This window comes from Chenopodium quinoa, unplaced genomic scaffold, assembly GCF_001683475.1.
Source record: "Chenopodium quinoa cultivar QQ74 unplaced genomic scaffold, ASM168347v1, whole genome shotgun sequence".
Classification (NCBI taxonomy): domain Eukaryota; kingdom Viridiplantae; phylum Streptophyta; class Magnoliopsida; order Caryophyllales; family Amaranthaceae; genus Chenopodium; species Chenopodium quinoa.
Window position 1 is genome coordinate 2,815,264 of NW_018743391.1, and position 18,227 is coordinate 2,833,490.

General features: G+C 35.2%; 2 protein-coding genes across 2 annotated transcripts; one reads left to right on the forward strand and one right to left on the reverse strand.

Moving 5' to 3' along the window:
• Positions 1 to 268: 268 nt before the first annotated feature.
• LOC110738775 (calreticulin-3-like) lies at positions 269 to 8,136 on the forward strand. The gene is made up of 14 exons (XM_021919205.1): positions 269 to 766; positions 1,427 to 1,534; positions 2,463 to 2,655; positions 3,563 to 3,821; positions 4,106 to 4,162; positions 4,275 to 4,322; positions 4,544 to 4,630; positions 4,714 to 4,771; positions 4,946 to 5,013; positions 5,514 to 5,609; positions 5,934 to 5,990; positions 6,091 to 6,174; positions 7,258 to 7,290; positions 7,745 to 8,136. The coding sequence occupies exons 1-14, from the start codon at positions 664 to 666 to the stop codon at positions 7,754 to 7,756; spliced, it is 1,263 nt and encodes a 420-aa protein (XP_021774897.1). The 5' UTR covers positions 269 to 663; the 3' UTR covers positions 7,757 to 8,136.
• A 397-nt stretch (positions 8,137 to 8,533) lies between these two features.
• Positions 8,534 to 14,784, reverse strand: LOC110738776 (hydroxyacylglutathione hydrolase 2, mitochondrial-like). The gene is made up of 8 exons (XM_021919206.1): positions 14,630 to 14,784; positions 13,608 to 13,793; positions 11,969 to 12,172; positions 10,762 to 10,885; positions 9,933 to 10,033; positions 9,535 to 9,609; positions 9,359 to 9,457; positions 8,534 to 8,907 (listed from the first exon to the last, which is right to left on the reverse strand). Exons 1-8 carry the CDS (start codon positions 14,675 to 14,677, stop codon positions 8,761 to 8,763), a joined length of 984 nt encoding a protein of 327 aa, XP_021774898.1. The 5' UTR covers positions 14,678 to 14,784; the 3' UTR covers positions 8,534 to 8,760.
• Between the last annotated feature and the right edge of the window lie 3,443 nt (positions 14,785 to 18,227).

Genomic DNA, 18,227 nt, shown 5'->3' on the forward strand with positions numbered 1-18,227 from the left:
TAAACAACTTGAAAATCAATTTCTTATCGAGGATGTAAAGTAGTATTTGAGGAAAAAAATTTACTCAATCCACATAGAACCTTCGACTCTTTATGTAAATCAATTTATCTATGTCAATCAAACAACACTTTCAAATTTACTGGTCTACTTTTAATAAATCACTAACAATACGTTAATTTATTATTTAATCACTCTCATAATTGGCTTACACAAAGTCTTATATGTGGCTGGCTACATCTTGTGGCAGGGGTTACTTTGTTAGTGTAATGGGGGTTACTTGATCAGTGTTGAAGGGGTTACTCGATTAGTGTTATAGGGGTTACTCAGTTAATATTACAGGAGTTACTTGGTCATTTTATATGAATTACTTTGTTTTTTTTTTATAAGTGACCACACAGTATGACTGACCACACACAAGACGGGCTGATTAGCTTATTATTCCCCATTCGCCCATTAGGCAACAACGTTGACTCAAGTAATAAATCTCCAATCTCAAATCAAACATCAAAATTTGACACATCTTTTTTCCCCAAAAGAGAATAAAATACAAAGTTTCTAGACAGTTCGAAATTGAACCAACTAATCTAACAATTATAGCAATCAAATTACAAAGGTACAACCTTTGCAATTACACTTACTAAAATTTCTCTCTCCAACTCAAAAATGGCGGAATTTCAGCTCTTACTCTTGCTCTTCTACTCTTCTTTGCTGTTGTTATTACTTCCCTTTGCTCAAGCTGAAATCTTATTTGAAGAGACATTTGATGGTATAACTCTTAAATTGTATCAATTTTCAAATTCCAATCATTATAATTTTTTAACCTTTATACTTCGTATGATTTTTGTGGGTTTAAAAAATTTACTAAATCTTGTTATGATTCTTGGGAAAACTTGCTTTATTTCATTGTAGTATGATTTGATCGCTTTGGGTTTTATGGGATTTGTAAGGGCTACTTATAAGAAACTAACATTGAAGGAACAGTAATAACATTTATTGATGCGTGATTTTGTCTTGAATTCCGAAATAAATGTTATGTTGGGTGTACTTAGAATTATGATATTTGTAGTAATATTTTAGATTTTTGGGTGTGTTTTTCTTTTGTTTATTTTGAAGTATAAAAAATTATAGAGGGGGGTGAATGGGATCTTTAACATAGGTTAAGCTTGTGTTACTTGAAATTATTGCTGAAAATTCTTAGATGCACCCTGCCGGCACCCGGCTAGGTGTACCCAAAGGGTAATTTTTTTGATCATTGGTTCAATTCTTGCTCATTTGAAATTCTCCAAATGATCAAAAATGGGGTAATGAGGAATAAAATACCCTCGGGTGTACCCAACTCTAGGTGTGTCCGGGTGCATGTTTGTATTTGAAATATGGGAATTTACTGATTTAATAAATGGTGTTGTGAATTTCTGTAAAAGTGAAGATGGATGGAGGGATCGTTGGGTTATATCGGACTGGAAAAGGAGTGAAGGAAAGGCAGGTACATTTAAGCATACTGCTGGTAAATGGGCTGGAGATCCTGATGATAAAGGTAACAACTGTTGCTTTCGAATTATTTTATTTATTTACGGTGCAGTGAAACTTTTGTATTAATGTATTGATCAAATTGTCTCTAGTAGTATTGAGCATTCAATGAGTTGGATGTTCGTTTCATGTAATTTATTCTTAAGATGGAGGCATAACAATATACTCGATTTCATGTTGTTTATTTTATGATCAGTTAGCCTTTATTTTGTATCATCATGTTTTTGGCAAATGGTTTTGATTAGTACAACAGCATGAAAGGTTGCCAAAAGGCCCAAAATGTGTCAATGAAAAAACGGTGAGAGAGGACTTTGAAACACGTGAATGTGAGAAAAAAACTTGCATGATAATGCTTCATACACACTTGGGGGGAGGGGGGTGGTGCAACATGTATTGTTAGTCTATGGGAAACAAGCACTTCTGTTCATGATCTTTTGATAGATTATGTCAAAGCAAATTTAGTGCACCTTCGTATGACTGAGAAGAGTTATGTTCACCAATCGATAGGGTAAGATGAATTAAAGTTTAGATTTATGTTAATTCTACCTAGTCTAAAATAAGAAAAGTGTTTGTTTGATTGTTTCCAATAACCTTCCTAAACATTTTCACAAAAACAAGTGATGATTATATAAACATAATCTTGCTTGCTTAGATTTTATATAAGCATTGGTATATTGTATATATCTGCCACATCCAAGATATGGGGGCTGCCTAGAACTGGCTGTTTTGTCCATTGTCATCTTTCCTAGAAGATCACAAAGCTGAAAACATCCAGCTGGAGACTTGCTTATGTTTAGCACACCAAACTTGGAATTTTAGGTATTCAGATTGTTAGCATCTACGGATCTACCCAACTGATTTGATGATCCTGACTCCCGTTCATGCATACTTTACTTCTTGTGTATTCATTGAAATGAATTTTTATAATCTTGCAGGTATCCAGACTCATAAAGATGCAAAGCATTTTGCTATATCAGCAAAAATTCCTGAATTTAGCAACAAGAATAGAACTCTTGTTTTCCAGTACTCAGTGAAATTTGAACAGGATATTGAGTGTGGGGGAGGTTACATAAAGCTTCTTTCTGGTTATGTGAATCAAAAGAAATTTGGTGGAGATACACCATACAGGTTTGTTATCTTTCCTTGATAAGCTATATTTGGGCTGGCTGATGTTATCTTTTGTAAACTATCAAGCTGTCAGTCAAATTACTTATTTAAAATATTAGTAAGCTGTATGCTCACACATATTTCAAGACTTCTGCTGAAATTACAATGAAAACCCTGTAGGGTAGTGAGACTGAAGCAAAATAAAGAGAGAAAAAACAAACTGAGATCACTGCTTAGATAATTTGCTGTCCGACGATAAAGCATTTATATGGAAGAAAAACGTAAATCATGATTCTGATTCTGCAGGTCAAGGCCACCACTGTGATGACAAATATAAGTGGCAAATTTGAACATGATAAAAAAATTTAGTGCTTTAAAGTATATGACAAAACAAGATGCAAGACATTTAGCTTATAACAAGAACAATTCAAGAATTAAAATATTCACAAAGTAATTATCCAATGAAACAGAAACCCGACATATTGAAATGAATTTATCTAATGGCTAAGGACACCTCTTATTCTCCATATATTGAGAAAAGGTTCATTTTTCTCTTGTTTATAGTCTCTCAATTCAATATCTTTGTTACTTTTCTAGTCTACACAGTTTGAGTATAGATTTGGCATCTAGTGAAGAACAATGAAACAGTTGTTTTATCGGGGATGTGGATAGATTTGGTTGTGCTTGTATTGCCTTTTCAAATATTGCGCGTGCCATTGTGAATGGTTAGCACTTTTTTTGTTAAGGGAAAAGCTTTTGGACTCAATTTTTTTCAGCCATTACAATGCTCGATAAGATGCAGCCTAGGTCTTTCTTGTATGATATCTTTTGCCTAATCTCCTTCCAGTTTTATTGATGTATGATTTGCAGTATTTGTAATTTTTGATCATGGGATACACATTTCTTAGTTTCATTTTCCTTCTTGTAGTTTGATGTTTGGACCAGATCTATGTGGCACACAAACCAAAAAGCTTCATCTTATAGTGTCCTACCAGGGGCAGAATTATCCACTCAGGAAGGATCTGGAATGTGAAACTGACAAACTAACACATTTTTACACCTTCATCCTTCGGCCAGATGCAACATACAGTGTACTGGTTGATAATCGTGAAAGAGATTCAGGAAGCTTATACACAGACTGGGATATTCTTCCTCCAAGAAAGATCAAAGATGTTAAGGCAAAAAAGGTATGAACTTGTAAATAGTGAAAGCTAAAATGAATCTTGAGCTACTTGTTTCAAGAAGCAATTATTAAACATTTTCTATGTAAATTTCTCAGTATCATTTTTTAGAAGCTTCCATACATCGTGTTGCCATGCTATCTTTTCATAATTGTAAATGAGCAAAGTTTAACAGTGTTCATTTAAAAATATTTTGAAGCAACCTCTTTTACTCCTTTTCCTTATATTTGGGATACTTCATAAGCTAGCAAGGTTGATCTTTAACACATATCTCTAATATTGTTGTTCAGCCTGCAGACTGGGATGATAGAGAATATATAGATGATCCTAACAATGTTAAACCTGAGGTACAATTCTGTCTACAGTAAATAAATAGTAATCTGAATATTTGAATCATGTTGCCTTCTCTTTTTATTTTTATAATGTTCTTTGATCAGGGATATTTTGTTGATGTTGCAGGGCTATGACTCAATTCCACCTGAAATACCTGATCCTAAGGCCAAAAAGGTTTGCAGCTTTAGCATTGGCTAGCACTAATGTATTTACTGCTAGGATTTAATATGGTTCTCTGCTCTTAGTCATCCATCAAGTATAGACGTTTTCATCCCACCTTTTCATTAAGAGAAAAATAGTGTGTTGCAGTCCAAAAGCTTGGGTGGTTACTTTGCAGTTTCGGGTACATTGTGCAGAAAAATGAATAACCTTAATGACTTTGTACTACTTTGCAGCCTGATGACTGGGATGAAGATGATGATGGAATTTGGCGAGCCCCAAAGATCCCAAATCCTGCTTACAAAGGGCCATGGAAGCCCAAGGTGATGCCGTGTGCTACTTGTACATTTTTTATGTTTCGCAAGTATCTTGTCTTATGTTAGACTAAAAAAATCACTTGCTGCAGAAAATCAAGAACCCCAACTATAAAGGAAAATGGAAGACTCCATGGATTGACAATCCAGGTATGGTTCCTTCTTTTTCAAAATTGTCAAAGGTGTCTGGAGGAAGGAGCATATCCTTGGTAATATTCTTTGAGAAATTTTCTGTTTCTATGGGTTGTGGGAGCAGGCAAAATGCTGTTCATATTTTTCTCTGATATGTTCACTGATTATTGAATTCTATTGTGTTAATGACAGAGTTTGAAGATGACCCAGATATTTATGTGATAAGGCCTGTAAAATACGTTGGCATTGAAGTTTGGCAGGTTAGATTTGAACCTTATTCTTAGTGATGCTACTTCTTTGGAGAATGGACCTTAGTTAGTTTCCATTCTCATAATACTGATAAAGTGATAATAATGTGTATTAAAAAAACCTTACTTTTATTTGCTTGCTAAATGCTGACTTGAAGACCTTTCATTGTTTGTGCACTTGCGTGTCCATCTGTGAGCTGTGGCTAGACTGGCTGCCAGCTTTAGAAATCAAAATACTAGTATAACTTCAACTACTGAAGCTCTCAGTTATTGAGGAAAGTTACTAACACTAAACACTAACAAACAGTACATGATAGAACTATCTTTATTCCGTACATGACTTCAGAATATCAGTAGTGTTACAAATGTGATTAGGAAAAAAAAAAATCTTTTATACTTGTGCAAAACCCTTATATGGCTGAGTGCAAAATTTTCTGTTTCTTTTCTCGTTTATAGTGCTGGTTTCTGATGTGAGACGCTGCCTTCACATTTGACATCTACTGTAATTGCAGGTGAAGGCTGGTTCAGTATTTGACAACATTTTAATCTGTGATGATCCGCAATATGCAAAACAAATTGTTGAGGACTACTTTGCCAATAACAGGGAGGTGAGTTGTAGCTTGTTTTCGTACTTAACAAATACAAGTACTTGTTTATATGGACACTTGGACACGTACCCCTGTCGGACATGGGTACCTCAATATTGATGATAATAATTGATATTGTATCAATTGATCCGAAAATTTTGATTAGGTACCATTAATATCAATATATATAATATCTGAATTATACCATTAAACTGCATTACCTGATGATAATAATATCAAATTACCACAAATTTTAGGTTCAATATCTACAGTGAAATCTGTTTGTTACCTTCTGCGACATGGAACTGTGCTGTTGCATTAACTGCAGATGTGATACAATGACAGGCTGAAAAGGAGGCATTCGAGGAAGCTGAAAAAGAGAGAAAAGCTCGGGAGGAAGAGGTGATAATAGTGTTTTAAATTACCCTATTGTGGCCAATGGCTAAAAGGTAGCTGCTTGTGCTTGTTAATTTCTGAGATGGTTAGTACATCTTATGTACAGGAAGCTCAAAGAGCAAGGGAAGAAGGTGAAAGGAGGAGAAGAGAAAGAGACCTACGCCGGGGAGACAGAAGACGACATAAAAGGGTATTGCATTTGAAACTCTAGCTTAAAAGTTTTTGTTGTTCGCTTGTTCATTAGATGATGCTTATTGTGGATTGATATTAGATAACCTAAATGTTGTGTTTGTGCTATTGTTCAATTTTAGATGTAATTTCAACAATGATAAAGTCAACATGAAAAGAGGCTATAGTACAGGTGCAATCAATTTAAAGCATTGGGATAACACCCTTAAAAACTAAGTTTCTGTAGATGAGTTCATATAGAAAGCTAAGAAGTTGAGCTAGTTTAGATAAGTGTAAGTAAGCTCTGTTAAAGGCTACCAAGTCCATTTCGCAACTAAAAATAAATTCAGATGAGGTTGATTAAGTAAGGAGTTTTCAAGTGAACATTAGGATGCTTCAGAGGGGTCTAGGTTGGATATGTATAACCAGTGGCGGACCCAGGAATTTCCGACTGGTGAGTCACAATTGATAACCAAATATGTAAAAAGAAAAAATTTACCAAAATTCCCAAGAAAAATTATTTACAAAGATCATCCAAATAGAAAATTGACAAGATTACAGTACTGACTAATAATTAACAAGCTTAAAATTGACAAGACTAAAATTAACAAACTAATAATTAACAAGCTAATAATTGACAACATGACAAGCTTAGCTCTCTAATAATTAACAAACTAATAATTGACAAGATTAAAATTTGTACAAGCATTAGGTTCACATTTCATCAAAAACCCAACAACATTAACAAAAGGTTCAAAGTTAGTATTTTTTTTTAAAAAAAAAACTTAGAAAATAATTTATTTATTTATTTTTTTTTTAAAAACTTAAAAAATATTTTGGGTCCTGGTGAGTCATTTGACCCACCAGGCATAAGGCCAAGTCCGCCAATGTGTATAACATTATTCTTATAGTCACAAAAATAAACTTTGCTTTTACCACTTCTTAAAACACTTTTCCTAGTTTGCTAAATTCACAACAGCATAATCAAGAACTCATAGCATAGTTTATGTAGTTGTTATTGTCTTCTGTTCAAGGCTCATAATCAAGTTTCTAACCTTTATTTACTTATTTATTTTTATTTTTTTTTTATTTTTTTGGTGTGCAGCATGACCCCCGTGATTACTTGGATGACTACCATGTAAGTGGAACTTGTTATGTTATATGTTAACAAAATTGCTGGATTTGTTGCCCACTCAGAATAACTTGCTGTATATAACCTCCGTTTTAGAATGTTCTTAGCGTTTACTGTTTAGTGTATTTACACACAAACAAAGTCAATTGGATACGGAATGTTGATTCGTTGAGTGGGTAAAAGAGTGTATAAAAAGATATGGGAGGTTTAAAAACAAAAAGGTGGATAAAGTCAGAGAGAGATTAACTGAAAAAAATTTAAAATATCATGGAAATAAGAGAGGTAAGATAGAAGGGGTTTGCCAAAAATGAAATAAAGTGAAAGTGTTGAGTACTTTCAGAAACATGTGTAAACAGAAATTTTCAAAACAGAGGTAGTATGTGAGTATATGCATTATTGCTGGATTCACTTTGTTTCGCCTTTTTTGAGCTATAATTAATATTCACCGAATTTTTTGTAGGATGAACTATGAGAACTTAATCCATCATTTTTCTACATTGGAGACCTAAAACAACAGAGGCTGTTTACAATGCTGAACTCTTATATGGTGCTCTGATGATCCTCAATTTGTAACATTTTAATTTTTGATGTGTATGCTTAGTCAAGTTATTCAGAAAGATATCCTGCTGCCATTTTGTGGCCTTGAGGATCTTCTTATGAACTATGACTAATGTATTCAAGTAATTTGTACTCCGAAATTGGGGTATGAAGAGTAGACTTGAATAGAGCTATTTATAATTTCCTTTTTCTCAAGTGTAAATCTGTAAGCTTTGATTGTTAATCTGATTGTATGGAGATAAAGTTAATTACAAGTGAAAATAGAGATATATCCAAAGCATTATTTATTGCTTCCATGAAGACCTTAGGATACAGATTGAGGAGAGAAGGGGGCTCATTTTTGGGTTGGGGAGGTGTAGATAAGGGAATTCCCTCAAATGAGTCCCATGAGGTTTGACCTGTATACCTCAGGGATATAAGGTGGGAGCAATGCCACTATTCCATCACCTCAATCTCATTTGAGAAGGTTTGATCATGTGGAAATGAAACATAGAAAATTTGGGATACATGGATGTATAATGTATGTATAAACTATAGCAACTGGTTTATGGCTTCAGGGCTACCTGAGTTCAGATCTGATCACCAAATATCAGTCTTTTGCAGTCTGAAGCATCCAAAAAACAGGTTAAAAAGGCTCCAACACAAAAATAAACCTAATCAGCCTAGAAAGTTAAAGCAAAATCAGCAAAGCTTTTGAAAAGTGAGGATGATCACGCCTTTTTCTTTCAAGAAAATCCAACAAATGTTTTATGGAGGCACGGCATGAACATTGCAATTCCATGGATTTGCCATCCTCGTATAGCCCAAGCACAAACTAAAAAAGAGCTCTATTTAGTACATTATAGCAACAAAATCCCAAAAGATTGGAACCAACTGCTACAGCTTATCACACTGTTTTATCTACAGACAAATTATAAACTAAAAATTATCCTTTGCTTGGCGGATGATGCGCAAAGCTTCAGCATCATCTGCTGAGGCCGGAATGTTTAATGATTGCCTGATCTCAGTACTTGAAGCCCGAAGGAAAGGATTGCAGGACTTTTCTAACTTCAGAATAGTGGGTATCTGTGCAAAACAATAATTGCTATGCCGTGAATTGTGGGTGTAGAAATTGATTACCAGCTGTAAACCTTAAATGACTCATTGCAAAGTAAACTGCTAGAATAGTGATTTAGAAAATTAAATTTTAAGTAGTTCAAATCAGTAACTCTGCACAGCTCTAACATACACACAGAGGAAACTAGTAAAAATCCTTTTAGCCAGTATACAATGAATACAGTGAAAATCAAGTGACAAGACGTGCTAAGTAGAGTAGTATACTAGCAGAATTCAAGGGACAAAATAGTAATACGACTAATTCCTTGTATCAAATTTATAGCAACCGTTAGGCATATGAGTTAAAATCAGGTTTGTACAATGTAGGTCAGTTAATGAATTACTTTGTTATAAGATTAACAAACAGAAAATGGCAAAGATTGATCATATTTAAATATTGTGAACAAGATCAAGACATTACCGTTGGCAACCCTTTGTTGCGTAATTGTGCCACACGTGAAGCATAAGATTGAAGGACTTCATTATTTGGCTCTATAGACAATGCGAACTTTGCATTGCTCTGTAAAATAATTGTCTTAATCATTTGCTCCACCGCATTTACAACAAACATATCAAAACAAAGGAAATGGAACTTACCAAGGTATACTCATGTCCACAAAATATACTTGTATCATCAGGCAACGACATGATCTTTTTAAGAGAAGCTAACATCTGGAGTAGAGACATATATACTTTAAAACATTAATAAGACCATAGATAAATAAAATTCAACCACAACTAAGATAAATTATTCCTCACAACTCAACTCTCAACTTAAAAGCACTAGAATTTACCTACTAACAAAAGCAGACAACAGTACTTAGGAGCTTAAACAAGCTATAAAAAAATGAATAAACTTCCGGGGAAAGATATGACACAATGAAAAGTCTTTTCCAGAACAGAGATTCCTTCCAAGATTCAACCCCCGCTATTTCAATATCAATAGCATAGAATTGTTCCAGATTCAGGAAAATGGAAGTTAATGTTCAATATACCTCTTCAGGTGTTCCTTCAAAAAGCTTCCCGCAAGATAAACTGAATAAGGTGTCTCCAGTAAAAATTGTTCCAGATTCAGGAAAATGGAAGTTAATGTGCCCTGCCAGAATATAATTGGCATTACTTTCTTAAAAGACAATAGCCAACAAGAAATTTCATGAAAATGATTATATATTTTGTTCATCTAAAATCACTTTTTGTACATTAAGAAAAGAAAACCAAGTCATTGAATATCAATAATTTTTCAAGCGACCCACAGCATCATGAATCCCTATGATGTTCAAACATACAACTTAAAATAGAACTAAAGCAATGCGAGACAATTAGCTCTGATCAGAGGCGTTCCTACATTCCTTCAATCTCTCTGCTAATTTGGTCCTATGTCATATTTCTTTTTTTATTGTTTGGATTTATTAAGTATATTATGCAAGCGCTGAATGTAACTGCAGTTCACAGTCTCCATCACTTCCATACACAGCCAGAATACAAGCGTAAAGTGAATTGATAAGCATTCCAAATCCTAAAAGGCATTGTAGCGCTTGATATTGACATTCAAAGTCCAAACATCATTCATTATATACTATCTTCAAGAGCTCAAAAAATCAGCATGAAGCAGGGAAGGTAACTGGCAAACTTTGCCAAAAGCTAAAGTAAACTCACCACAACTAAGATCATCATTTATGGTAAAAAGTAAGAAACAGCAACAAGCCCAAAATTAATACTTTCATACATTCACCATAAGATGAGCATATATTGCAAGTATAACTATAAAGCACAAGCCCAAAATTAATATTTACAGCAACAAGGCTGATGAAGGTTAGAAAATACCTTTTGTATGGCCAGGAGTTTCAATTACATGAACTTCATGGCCTGCAAACATCCACCTATCACCATCATTTAAGGCGATATCAATTCCAGGAATTCTATCTCTGTCTTTCCCAGACCCAATCACCTACAAATAAAAAGAAGACTGATGCATCATACAAAGAATTGAAAAAAGGAACTGAGTGTTTCCTGTCAGACTATCACTGTATGCGACACTGCTACAGTTTACTGAATTGAGATCAGTGATGGCTGCTTTAAATTAGATTGACAAATATTTGCTTTTTGTAGTCTCCAAATTAAGGGCTAAACGCCTAAACATGCAAGTGTTGGTACTTGTGGAAAACTTAGCACAAAATGCTAGTGTTTACAAGTAACGAGAGAAATGTATGCTTACATATGAGAATGATAACAAGAAAGACGACACTACAATAGGTCGATGGCTAAACTGCTAATACTATCAGAAATTTGATTTGCAAAAACAGTAAAATTCAATAATTAAAAAAAAGATCCTCCTCTTCCTTGAAATAAGACCTTTCTTTATACTAAACTTGAACTTTAGATAGTTAATAGAATTTTACTGTGAAAGAAAAAAAATTTAGAGTTGTAATATTCAATATTTCAATGAAGTTTACGAAAAGAAAATCAGTGATGAAATAAAACCTTAAGTGGTCACTAGCACTTTTTGACAACTAATAGAATCTTCCAAACTTGAATATAAAGACAAATAAAAAGCTCCATTTTTACTGCAAGACATAGGCCTGTTAACATTTGTCATCAATATCCTCCAACAAACAGATTTTGTCCTATGTTAACGAGAGCAACATTGCATGAAACACAGCTTGGCCGCAGGATATGCAGACATGCAGTTATGCACAGTTCCTCACCCTACTTTGATCTCTATGGGGAAAAAAAAAGTGCAAGAAGATGAATAGGAATAAAAAGTAAAAGGATAAATACTGGCCAAGATAAAACATTCATAAGGACTAATTCTAGGCAAACTTCAGTCCTTGGTTCACCTCTATTTTAAAAGGCAAATGACCCTCTTACACCACTCTGGGTAAGACCCTCTTTAGAAAAGATCTAACTGACTATGTTGAGAGACTATAGATCAACTTCTAGTTGGTAGAATCATTGATTACATTAATCATCACAAAAATATACAATTACAAGCTGATGCTTCATTAGTATAAACATGTGCCACATTTCATACCTTTGCACCATACCTTTCTTTCAGCTCAATGTTCCCGCCAGTGTGATCATGATGATGATGAGTATTCAGTATGTAATTCAAATTTCTATTCTTTTTGGTCAGTGCATCAATAACAGGTACAGCTTCAGAAGGATCAACAACCCCAACGGTCCCAGTATTCTCATCATGTATGAGATAAGCATAGTTGTCCCTAAGACATGGGATCTGAGGAAAGAATATATAGATCAATGTTAGTCATAAATATATAGAAAAATTGAGTCAAATGAATTAGCTAAAATAACAAAGGTTAATTATAACAAGGGTCACTATAGGGTAGCTTTAAATACCAAAAGGTGCTACAGTGAACAATATATGCAACCTCTTTCATAAAGGGGTCATAAATATTGTGAAAATGGCAGAAAATCTAATCTCATTTGCAAACAAAGCTGTAGAAGGATTGCAAAGTTCTCAACCCATAAACTATACAGAAATACAAATACTACGTAGAAGGATTGCAAAGCAGTAGAAGGCAGCAAATGACCCTGTATACCTATATCCACAATGGCCATGTTTAAAATTCTTTCTGTTCAGAAATCACTATAGTTGCAAACTAATCCCTGAAATTCCACGCATCTCTCACAACCAAAAAATATAATTGGATGCCTCTTAGACACTCTTCTCAACTAGGGAATCTGAGGACTTCTCTCAGGTTTAGAACCTAAGCAAACCTCTAAACAGAAAAGAGAGAGATCCTGCTATTGGCCAAAGCTATTTAGCCCCCTTAATAACATGACACATGCCTTGCAAAGATGGTTCCTAAGCTAAGAGATCAGGTCTGGACAGGATTAGAATATTTCACAACTTTTCCACATGGATACATAAGGGTACCATCAACCTCCTCCCTAGCACATATTAGTATTATTTATACTAATCATTAAAAATTTATATATAAGCTCAAGGCATCCAGCAACAACAACAAAGCCTTGGTCCCCATATTGATTTCTTACCTATGAGTTCAGCACAAAACCAATAAATTGGATACCGTTGGCTAGCACCTGAAAGAGATTAACAGAAAGTAACCACAGACTTACCCTACTTCATATCATTTTAATACCAAGACTTTCACTCTATAAACTGCCACTTCATGTGGGCGGAGAGGCATGAAAAAACCCTCTTCCTACAATTAACAAATACTCTGTATTAAATTCCACTTTGTTGCCGCAGTACAAAACGACCTTATTTGCAAAATTGCATCTTTAATGAATTGCCTACCATCCACAATTCCTTAAAGGCAACTGTTTAAGTCTACTTGAAAGAAACTCAGATGATATCTTTCAAAGCTACTGGAAAAAGGCAGTGTGTCGGAAGTATCTAATCTTGATGGAGTGCCCCTTCTAGGAGATAAGAATCTGGTTATACACTTTGTATTGTTCCTACTTCCTATAAGTAAATCCTATCACCCCATTCTCAAAAAATGCTTGAGAAGCCATCACCAAATACACTCTTTTCAAAAAGAATTGATGCAAAATGAAGCACAATTCTCACAAAAGCATATGATGTCAGTGTACCACTATGCACTAGCCATCAAATTCAACACATGTTAAGAGTTTAAGACTAGTTTTAACCGTGCACTTTAGCAATCATTGCGAGATTATCTCACCAATTCAATTTGCAGTGCAGTAGATATACAAGAAACATTGCACAGAAGCCGTGTGACTCCCAGTGACTGACCAGCTCCATGCAATGTCTTAAATGGAATAGACAAGCATCGCATTAATCCATACAAAAGACCTTTCCTGAGGCACAGTTGCCTTGCTCCAGGCCATAAACTAACCCCACCTCGTACCTGAAAAATCACCACAAAGATTAACCACATTAGTTTTATTGCACTGTCGTTAATAGCAACAAACACTTCCATCAAATCTCAATTACACAATTCACTAACTACTTAAGACATGACGTACACTAAGCCAATCACCAGAAGATTTAAGCCAACAAAAAAAAAAAAAAAATCATAATCAAATCACCTTGCTTTTCCAACAACCATATACAGATGTTGCCACCTACATAAGCCAATCAACCAGAAAAATATGATCTTTGTGGGAAATACATATACTACATTATACAAAAAACTCGAGATCCCACTGAAATCCGAAAATGGCACCGGATCATTCGCATTCGATTAGGGTTTCCAATTTTCACTGTTATTACCAATTCAAATCACAATGTACATTATTACAATCAAATAAAAACCCTTCAAGATACCAATTTTGCTCGTTTTCCACTGCCAGCTAGTACTTTTCTTGTACTGTTAAACCCAAAATAAGATCAAAAAAATCATAAAACACATTTCAAAGTCATCTTCCTACAAAATTTAAAACAAACCCAGTAAAATAAAATCACAATTTCTTAAGATTCCAAAGTCACATTACAACCAACAATGCCATAAAATCCTAGAAAAAAGTGATTAACATGCAAATATAAAATTCGACAGAATTTTGACTTAATGCAAAGTATTTATGTCAAAAAGGGTCAAAAAAATCAAATTAAATTCAACCGATCCCAAGACTTAGAATAATCAAAAACATCAATTTAATGACAATTAAACACAGAATTTTCAAATAAATACTTGAATTAAATAAGAACAAATAAATGAAGAAAAAGAGAGAGAGAAAAACGAACCCTAGAACAAGGAAGGGAAGCCATAGCATGTGGAACCTTTGAAAACATCTGCTCCCACGCACTTATGACCAACCCCAATCAGAGGAGAGAGAGAAACGCGGGATTAGATGAAAGTTGGGAAACAAATTATGGGTATTTACTTTTGGCACGTCTATTTTTTTTGTGTTTGGTTTACAACACTCGTTTTGTACCGATTACGATTACGAGTACGAGTAATGTGTCAATTATTCTGGGACAATAGAGTAACTCGTGTATTTTATGGAGTACGAGTAATTTGGAGAGTTATAGTCATTGTATGATAGTAGGAGTTGTTTTGATAGAAGAATACTCCGTGACTAATTGGATAAAATAAAGAAAAAATAGGTACGATGTGTGGATTAAAAAAATATGAAGTTTGTGATTGTGGGAATATAAGGCATCATAGTCTTGGCTTGACTAGAAAGTGAAGGTGTAGCTTGTTTTGGGATGTGTTTTATTTCGTCCAATAAAATAAACAAATAACATTAGATTAAGAGTTGGTGTTTAAATTTCTCAATCTCAATTGTAGTAATTTGTACTCCGTATTGTCTTTTGACTCATTTGAAAAAGAAAAAAAATACAAATAAATAAATAGAAACTTTAAAAAAAATAGCAATTAAGTTGTTTGACCAGATGAATATCTTGCTTCCAACCAAAAAAAAAAGCAAGAAAGATGAATATCTTGCCGACTTATTTTATGAGTATCAAAGATATCCCTTAAAATTATTTTCATGATTATAATAATACTTTTATTTTTTTTTCCTTCAAAAAAAAAAAATACTTGTAAATTTTTTGAGTGAAGGACATTTTCACTTGCTTTTAGAATATGGAGTTTGGTGTGAAACAGTCGTGATCTTTTGATGGAGTGGGAGGTGACCTAAATGTGATCGATAAGTAAAGAGAATCCCGTTTTGGTTGAACTTTTGAGACGGGTGACCAACTAAAGCTGTCGTTATACTTACATCTTTCGATTTTTTATTAAGAGTAATTGCACTTTAACTTTTACGCTAAATATAATTTTTATGCTATGGAGAAATGATTTCATCATGTGAACCTCTCACAGGTTAACTCGGCTCAATCATGTCTAAGTAGTAATTTGTAGTTGAAGTTGTCCCAATATTTTAAGAATATCAACCTCTTTTACAAAAAAAAAAAAAAATTAAAAAAAAAAATTATTTATTGTTGAAATTTTCTATTAATAAAACATAATACACTAATCAATCAATTTGTTGCAAATATTTAAAAAAAAAATACTATAATCGTATACTACTATAATTAGATTATGTAATGACTTCGAAGTGGTTCTTGTTGGATTATATAATAACTTTATATGAAAAAAAGTATACTCTAGTTAAAAACTTAAAATGTGTTTAGGTCCAATGTACTCCAATTGGGCCGGTACACAAATGATTCAATTACAAAGCCCAAAGAAGGTTCAACCCTCCAAGAGCATGCCAAGTCAGTTAAAGGCTCGGTCAACATGGCAAGATCATTTGATCTCAAGACCCACTTTATCTGTTTGAGTAAGGTATAAAAGCCTTTACTTCTCTCTCTCTCAATTCATTCACTTCAAGGCTCAAACAATTAATTCTCTTGCATAGTTTTCTCTCTCTTGAAAACAATGTACTGACTTTGGCATCAGAGGGGTCTTCCTCGGCACAACCCTCGAGACCAATTTACGCACGTTTGCTGTGCAGGAAAACCTCGCCATGATCATCACTTGAGCTGAGTCCATTCTTCAGCCCATAGGAAATTACGAGTGTATCGGCTCAAGGGAGGTGAGCGTGCTTAGTCGCCTCACCTACCCCAAAGGGACTACAGCTTACCCTACATCGTCCCAACCAAGGACGAAAACCACTTCCACCTCTCCGAGAGGGAGAAGTGAGGTCCCGTCGGCTGGGAACAAGGGGAAGTTCGTCATGGTTACCACTACTCCATTCCAAAGGTGGAATCTGGAAAAGCATGTGTCAATAGTAAAAATAACCATTTGAAAGTCCAGATGAAGGACCCATTTTTTTTATCCGAAACAATTTGGCGCCGTCTATGGGGATGACATTGAAAAACAAGCCAAAAATCAACCATCTTAGCAACATGACTAAGAGCAAGAAAAGCGCGAAGAAAACTAACCCTTCTTTTGAAAGAAGGCTCCTTCTTCGGTATCATCTTCAGAGGCTGCCTCGTTTGAGAAAGCCGCATCGGAGAGGTCACCATTTCATCACACTGAATAGTCGTCAAGCTCTCATTAGTCGAGTTAGTCAAATGCTAAGAGTCCAACTCCTAGCGTCCAATCACGATCTCACCCGAGAGGAAACACACCTCAAATGGGTCCCACCTCAGAAAAGGTGGCAAAGGCCTTGGCGCCTTGGCGGTCTTCATGGACCTCATAAAGGCACAAGAAGGAAACTTAATGCCACCTCCCAACCAATCAGTACACGCCGACACCTCTCAGCAGCCGAGGATCCTGAGAAGGATAACTGGCCAAGGGGAATGCGAACGAGTCCCGTCTCTCAAGGAGCTCGAAGAAAGCTGGGATGAGGATACTTGGAGGACTGAACGGGAAAGAATCGAGGATTCAGAAACCCGAAGCTTCAAAAGCAACACCGCCTTTGCGCGGTAATAGCCTGATCGCCAAAATGTTCACGAAATTACGAGTGTATCGGCTCAAGGGAGGTGAGCGTGCTTAGTCGCCTCACCTACCCCAAAGGGACTACAGCTTACCCTACATCGTCCCAACCAAGGACGAAAACCACTTCCACCTCTCCGAGAGGGAGAAGTGAGGTCCCGTCGGCTGGGAACAAGGGGAAGTTCGTCATGGTTACCACTACTCCATTCCAAAGGTGGAATCTGGAAAAGCATGTGTCAATAGTAAAAATCTCGACACATATCACATAATGGTACTTCGGATCCGAAGGACCATATTGCTTCCTAAGAGGGGCACATGTACTTGAACCCTAGATTCGAAGCGACCTAGTGCAAATATTTCCCAACCATTCTCAAAGGTGTTACACAAGCATAGATCACTAAGGGAGTAAAGGAAGGCTCGATAACCGGTTGGAAAGATTTATCCAACAAGTTCAAGAGCAAGTTTTCTATGGAAAATCGTCGAGAGAAAACAACTGTAGAGCTGCAACAAGGGGAGAACGAACGCCTCCGAGACTATCTAACTTGCTTCAACAACAAAGGTGTGTAGGGAATAATTTCAAGCGTTAATCCCCTAGCTTGAACCCCATTGTGATCATACACTAAAGAACAAAGGTGTGTAGGGAATAATTTCAAGCGTCCAAAGGGAAGAAGATAGAGCAAAAGAGTCGCCAACAAGTTTTTTACGAACTTGTAAACCGTTCACGAGGTGAAGGTTACACCCCTTAACGATCCAAGAGACCGTCAAATCCACAAGGTCTTGAACCAGGTACAAATCTAACCTAAAAGAGATTGAACCTGCCCTAATAATAGGCCTCTACTTTATTCTGATCGTATTCATGTGCGCTTTCTGACTAACATGCAATCAATAAGATTAACCCTAAACCCGTTTATCTATGTTGGTTGAATATTACTGCACAAATAAACTATTATTGGCGAT